The sequence below is a fragment of the Babylonia areolata genome, chromosome 6 (genome assembly GCF_041734735.1).
Source record: "Babylonia areolata isolate BAREFJ2019XMU chromosome 6, ASM4173473v1, whole genome shotgun sequence".
Taxonomy (NCBI): domain Eukaryota; kingdom Metazoa; phylum Mollusca; class Gastropoda; order Neogastropoda; family Buccinidae; genus Babylonia; species Babylonia areolata.
The window spans coordinates 32,623,889-32,631,388 of NC_134881.1; the positions used below are offsets into that span (position 1 = coordinate 32,623,889).

General features: G+C 39.1%; 1 protein-coding gene across 1 annotated transcript in view; it reads right to left on the minus strand.

Annotated features, from left to right (window-relative positions):
• The window catches only part of LOC143282950 (phospholipase D1-like), an 80,806-nt gene that overhangs the window by 54,259 nt on the left and 19,047 nt on the right, over positions 1–7,500 (minus strand). The window contains 1 exon segment of the mRNA XM_076588870.1: positions 695–826. Within this exon segment, the coding sequence (XP_076444985.1) occupies positions 695–826 (132 nt within the window).

Below are 7,500 nucleotides of genomic sequence, written 5' to 3' on the forward strand. Positions count from 1 at the left end.
TCTTGAACACAAACACAATTATGAATAATACAAACTAAAAGATATGCACACACCCACGCTTACAACCTCCATCCCATACCCCCACTCCACACACACATTCATACACACACCCCTTCCCCTATCTACATGCACACACATACATATAAACACAAACTCAGACCACATAAATTCAAACACCCACACACATACCCCAACCCAGACACTTCCACAAACACAAGCATCCATCCACACACACACACACACACACAGCAAAGATGTTAGGTGCATATGTGGAGAACATATATCTAGCAACCATATAATATTCGAATGTCAGAATCTAAAATGTTTTTTACCAGACTTCACCAAAAGTTCTTTTGAATGTGTTATTAACAATTCCAATATGTTATTTGCTGTTGCAGAAGGTTTCCTGCGTAGTCCAATAGGACATTTGTTATAGTTGTTTGATGTTGGCGTTTATAACGTTTCCATTTTCCCTAGCGTTGTCTCTCCCTATTCACCCTCCACACATACATACACTTTTACCCCCACCCCCTCCCACAACCCCTACCCCCACGGGTATTTTTTGTTGTTTTTTTTCCGTCTAATATCACTTCAAGTGGAAAGACGTTAAACTGAAGACGAACGAACACACACACACACATCGAGCCCCCCCCACCCCCAACCCCCCTCCTTCAGGCCATACAGGCAGACTCACCCTCCAGTGCGGGGGAAGGGGATGCGGTACCTGGCCCTGAACATGGCCAGGGCATCGTGCAGCTGTCGGAAGTGCTTGTAGCGCCGGTGGACCACCCACTCGTGCTCTCCATGCTTCACCTCGATCTTGTATCTGCCCATGCACACACACATCACACAACACCCATCCATTAGCAACATTACCATTCTCTCTTTGTCTTTCTCTCTCTTTTTTTTTTTTTTTTTTTTTTTTTGCAGAACCATCTTTTATATTGTTGTCATATTGTCGCAGTGAAAACTAGGACCCATGGAAATATAAGTGTTGTCCTCTGGCAAATTCTGTAGGAAAAAAATTCCCTCTTATTAGTACACAGATATATATGCATGCACTCGAGGCCTAAGTCCACTGGGTTATGCTGCTGTCAGACATCTGCAAAGCAGGTGTGGTGTAGCGTAGATGGATTTGTTCAAACGCAGTGACGCCTCCTTGAGAAACAGAAACTGTGAGTGATGGCAGACAAGCATTCTACCACAACACAATTTTTTTGTTTTGGTTTGGTTTTTGAACAGCTGATGTGGTGTAGCATGCATGGATCAGTCAGCATGCTTTTACACCACCCTGAAACTGAAACTGCAAACAACAGTTACTCCCCAAAGCTCTTTCATACATATATATGCAGTCACAAACAGGCTCCTTCTAATGCAATGTTTCATAGCAAACAGTCTACAGGGTCAGTGTGAGGCCACACACCAGAGGAGACCCTGTCAGTCACCCTGAGGTTTTTTTGGTGCAATCTGACAGTGATTTTTCTTCAAAGAGCTTTCCAACAGCCATGGCATATACTGTAATGCACTTGATTGCTGACACATACAGTGTTGTGAACATATTACTTTGATATGGCCTAATTCTAGGACTTTTCAAATCCATGGCTGTTCCACAATATGACCTTACAAACCTTGTATGTATAATACATGTGTTGTGTGTACTGGTAAAATAAAATGAGAGTGAGAAAGAGAGACAGAGAGAGGCAGACAGAAAGACAGACAGAGAGACCAAAGAGACAGAGAGACAAAGACAGAGAGAGAAAGAGAGTATGAGGCAGAAACAGAGAGAAAGACAGACTGAGACAGATGCAGGCAGATGGATGACAGAACAGTTAAGAGCGTTATGACAGATAGAGCAAGAAACAGAAACACAGGGAGAGAGAGACAGACAGACAGACAACAGAACAGAGTTATCAGCATCATGGAAATGCCAAACAACAATAATGTCAGCAAGCAACAACGATGAGAGAGAGAGAGAGAAAATGGCCAGGTCATAATGTCATACTGAAAACTTGAAAGATTATGAACTGTGCACAGCCACACCCAATTATACGGCAAACACCCTGTCCCAGGTTAACCCGATACCAATGCAGAATCCATTCTGACATGAAGACCAGCAAGCGCTCAGACGGAATAGACGGAAACATCAGTTATGTCAGTATCATGTTAAGCATGACAGATATACCCAGCCCAAAATATCACTCTATTTATCGGCTGATTTCATGCAGCACATTCATATATCATGGAATGATACATCATATCATATACTTCTTTCTGCCTGCTGGCTCCTCATTAGAGACTGGGAAGGTAGTATCAGAGCCAGCCATCTCAAATAACACCAGAAATGTACAACATCTATTAAAAAAAAAAGAAAAAAAAAGAAGTTTTTTTTAATTGTGACTAAAGTATACCAGTAAAAATGTACATCCATTCCACAGAGTTATATTTCTCAATATTAGCCCCATCCTGGTATACAAAATTAGGCATTATTTTTAGGGTTTGTTCTGCTATGATAGCCACTAAGACGCCACCATTACCATTCACCATTCTGTGCAGTTTTTCACAGGAACATTAAGGGGGGAAAAACTTACTTTCCACTAAATCCACGTAAAAAAGGGGGGGGGGGGGGGGGGGGAAACACAGAAAAAATAAACTCACATGTCCAGTATGCTGAAAAAAACATATGCACTGTAACGAAATTCTCAGCCCCAAATCTAAAGACATCAACAGAAATAGAAAAACAAAAAAAGTGTGTGGAGGGAGAAGTTTGTTTGAAAACGTAACATCCTATATGACATTTGTTTGAAAATATAAAATCCTATATGACCTATGGGAAGGCAGAAAAGATGTGAATACACAAAGAAAAAAAATTGCTTATGGTTACACAGACATGAAATACAAAGGTATATTGCCAGTATCCAAATGAAGTAAGATAAATTTGTCCAGTTCTGGAACACTATTTGCCAAGAAGGCGATCTCATTTAACAACTCATTATTTCACTGGCATGCTGATGTAACTGTCTTCCGAATGTTGTACCTAATGCTGATGTGCTGTGAAACTTAAAATATATCTTTCTTTCCATTTATGTTTTCTTTCCATGCTGACTCTGATGACCCCACCCCACACACCCCTCTTTCTCTCCCTCTTCCATCTCTTTCCACTTCTCAATTTTGTGTTCATTCCTCTTTCTTTTGATTTCTAATATATAAACCAAACACCAAAAACAATGTGTTTGGGACACTTTGTGGTGGTAGTATATTTTTTTGAAACAGAAAAACAAGTTAAAGCATGGAGTTAATAGATTATTAGGATGAATTACAGGAGGCAAGAATATTGTTGAAACAGAAAAACAATTTAAAGCATGGAGTTAATAGATTCTTAAGATGAATTACAGGAGGCAAGAATATTGTTAATTCTGCAAAAATGCCCCAATACCATATCCATATTGTTCTGGACTGGTCACAATAAATACACAGAAAAGCAGCGCTGCCACACAGGGTCCTCCAAGCTGTGCATTCAATCCTAATTCCTACGCAGCTAATGCATCCCTGACAGCCTGATCTGACAAGCAGTTGAGAAAGCACTGATGCTATCTGGAATACACACAAAAGCATAATAATTTCATGTGAAGCTTTCACTGTTACTGGCATGTTGCTTGATGAGACTTTCTTTTTTGTGTTTAAATAGACTGTTTGTCACTGTATGGAGAAACTTTGATTCAGTTTCTCTTTTTCTATTTTTAAAATTAAAAACAACACTGTTCAATCTCCTAAAATGGCATAAACCTGTTCACTGGTTTTGCTATCCAGTCCTCTTTTTTTTTCTTTTCTTTTTTTAAAAATAAGTCACTTCAACCCATGAAAGTGTTCAAGAAAAGTATTAAAAACCTACATCCAGTAAGCTAATGCACTCTTGCTTAACATCAAAAGTGACTGATTAATTGCAAACCCCCATTTTGATATCAAAGCAATGGATGAAAAGTTAGGCGGTAAGTAATAACTATTTAAATCCAAAAAATAAACAGAGCTACTTAAATCAAAACATACAGGCAGTTCTGAGTACAATATAAAAGCTTTCCTTTTTTTTCTTTTCTTTTTTCTTTTATTTTTTTACTCTCTCTCTTTTTAAGCACTTTAAAGGTTTTGAGCTATTTTAGATTCTGACATCAAATTGAAGAAAGAAAATCTTTCAAGAAAATATGTGATAGAATAACACACACAAACACACACACACACAGAGCTATTTATATATATATATATATCTCTTTTTTTTATTCTTTTTAAAAAAAGTACAATATAACTTGTAAAGCGATAGCTTGAACAGCATGAAACTACATCATAACAACGTAAGAAACCTGAATCTGCAAATGTGTGCCAGAAAATGTTTCCCACCAGGAGTGTGTGTGTGTGTGTGTGTGTGCATGTGCATGTGCGTGTGAGTGTGTACATATATGTGTGTGTGTGTGTGTGTGTGTGTGTGTGCGCGCGCGCGCCTCTGTGTATATGTGCATGCATGCACACATGCATATATCATTTATCATATGTTCTGTGTATGTGCGCACACCCACCCTTGTATATATGCTGTGCAAGTGTGAGCGCTCTTGTATGCGAGTGTGTGCATCTATTTGTGTGTATACACACGTTACTCATGCACATGAGAGAGTGAACATGTGTGAAAATATATATGTGAAATGTTTGAGACTGCAATAACTGAGGGTGTGATAGTGTGGTGGAGAAGACACAGTGCTGTTAAGAAGAGAATATGACTTCAGTACCCACCAACGCTAGAGTGTGAGAGACTTGGCAAGAGAGAAAGTGGTTCAGGGAAAAAGTGGGGCTGGATGGATGAGAAGAACACAGGGTGCATTTCTATGCTCCGTGAATAATGGTAACAGGTAACTGACATTCTCTTATCAGTAAATCTTCTGTGTGTGTGTGTGTGTGTGTGTGTGTGTGTGTGTGTGTGTGTGTGTGTGTGTCTGTGTGTGTGTCTGTGTGTATGTGTGCTCTCAACATAAACAAATGTGTGTGTTTGAGTGTAAGTGTATGTGTGTGAGTGTGTGTGTTTTGTGTTCCCATGCTGTGTTGTGCACCCATGGACATGTGTGCATGCAAGTGTATGTGTGCATGCATGTGACTGCATGGATTTATACTATGGACATTTCTTCCTAAAACAACAAAGCATTATATAAGCACTACAACTAGAAGCAGCAGAAGCAGTAACAGAAGTAGTAGCAACAGACACAGTTGCACAAGTATGCACAGATGTCAAAAAGTCTCTTCTTGAACTGAACTGTTCTGTTCTGTAGAAGATGTGTTGGAAGAGCACTGAAAGATGAAGAGATCACTGGCACGTTTTAAATGACACCAAATCTCTCTGGGTTTCCAAGGCAACAGGGCCAAAATAATAACAAATAAATAAACAAGTTCTTATCATCATATGAATCTATTTTGCTGGTATTATTTTTAGAAGTTTCCTTGTAAACCAGACTTTAAAAAAATTTTTTTTTTAAACCTCTATAAGAAACATTTAAATGTTGTTGTTTTTTCTATGGCAGACAACCCAAGTGCAAATCAGTTTTTAAGGTTAAAAGTTCAATCAATACTGTTTTTGATGCTTCTACTAATCTTTCTGGAAAATGAAATTGGTGATATCTGGGCTTAGATTTTTTACTCACTGTTGAAGAAGAAATATTGACAGAAATAATTTCTTAAAGTTTTTTAATATTGTGGGGGTTTTTATATCTAAACTGACCATTGCTATAATGCAACTCTAGCACCCTTCATTGTGGCACGGAGCCAGAAGCTGCCAAGCATTACCCTCTAAGAGTATATATGTCATTTGTATTCAGAAAGAGAGACTGAAGATCAAACTTCTTTACATGTGCTTTTTAAAAAAAAAATTCTATTTTGGTTCTCAACAGAACGTTCACCAGAGAACTCTGCATCACAACAGTAATAATAAAAACATTTATGGCGTTCAGTTCTTTATAATTAAAAAAAAAAAAATACTAGTAAATTGTAAGTACATTAGAACAAATACAAAAAGTAAACCATTTAATATTGATTTTCATTTTTTACCAGTAAACGCTTTTTGCAAAATGCTAATGCTTTTCTAAACATTGTTGTCAACCAGAATTCCCATGCAAAGATTCTTGGAAGAACTGAAATATCAGTTTGGGAGGGGGCTGGGGAGGGCGGGGGGGTTAATTACCAAGAGGTTTCTCTACATAATTTTGCCAGGAACAACAATTTTGTTGCTCACACATGTGCACTAGGTGAATGCTGCACACACGATGGTGGCTTACTGTCTCATCCAGAAGTCTCGCATCCATAACACACTCATGGTTCAGTATGATGTCTGTATACAGGACCTGCACTCATGGTCACCTGCTTCCAATATGAGCACATAACCACAAGGTGACCACTCTCTATTTGTATACATGTATGATTCTGTATAGATGTTAGCATACCTGTATGCTTCTTTCTATGTTTCCACATCCATGCATTTGAGCGTAATGACTAATGCACACTGGAATATTTGACAGGAAATGATTTTTCTATGACAAGCAGGTATGTCTATGATGAAAAACAACAACAACAAAAAACAACAACACCAACAACCAAAAAATCAATCCCCTAAAGTTCACTAATAAATGCTACCAGGTACATTAGAACACCTGTTGCATCCACCCACCGTGTTCTGGTCGTCCCACCAGTTTTCAGGGGGTAAGTCAATAGCTGTTCTGTGCCCTACCTTTGACACAGGTCTCAAACTATTGCTGATCAAAGCATCAAGACAACCCCACAAGCACAAAAACGTTGTCACAAACGGAAAACTGCACCCACCATAGTCGTTTCAATGGCCAAGATTACAGCCAAATAACATGCAGCAAAAATAAAATATACCAGAACACACACAGACACACACACAAACACGCACATCAACACGCTTAGCTCGTAAGATATTTCTGTGCTGTTTGTGCAAGCCTTTTTTTTTCTTTAAATATTTTGTTTTTTGCCCTCTGGATGAAAATTTACCCTAAGAAAATAAAGTCATTCATTCATTCATTTATTCTCTCTCTCTCTCTCTCTCTGTCTGTCTCCCCCACCCCCTTCTCTTATTCAGGTTCAACCAACAGGTGACATGGCCAATGGAGATAACTACCCCGGGAAAGATGGGGCGGGGGCACCTCTTTTACACTACACTGACACCACCAGAACAACATCACGTTAATTTGGTCTTCGAAAATGCCACTCTTTTTTTTATGTTGGGTGTCCATGATTCAATAAAACTCACAACATTTTTACTACACTGCAACCTTGGCGCTCAACCAACTGAGACAGCTAACCTAGCCAAATTCTCTCTCAACCTTTGAATGCACCAGTGCTGCTTATCAGAACTATATTCAACCCTCCCCCCCCTTACACCCCTCCCCTCCCCACCCTAAAACCCCCACCTCCCCACCCCCCTCCCTACTGTTTAAGTCCTGTTCAACATGT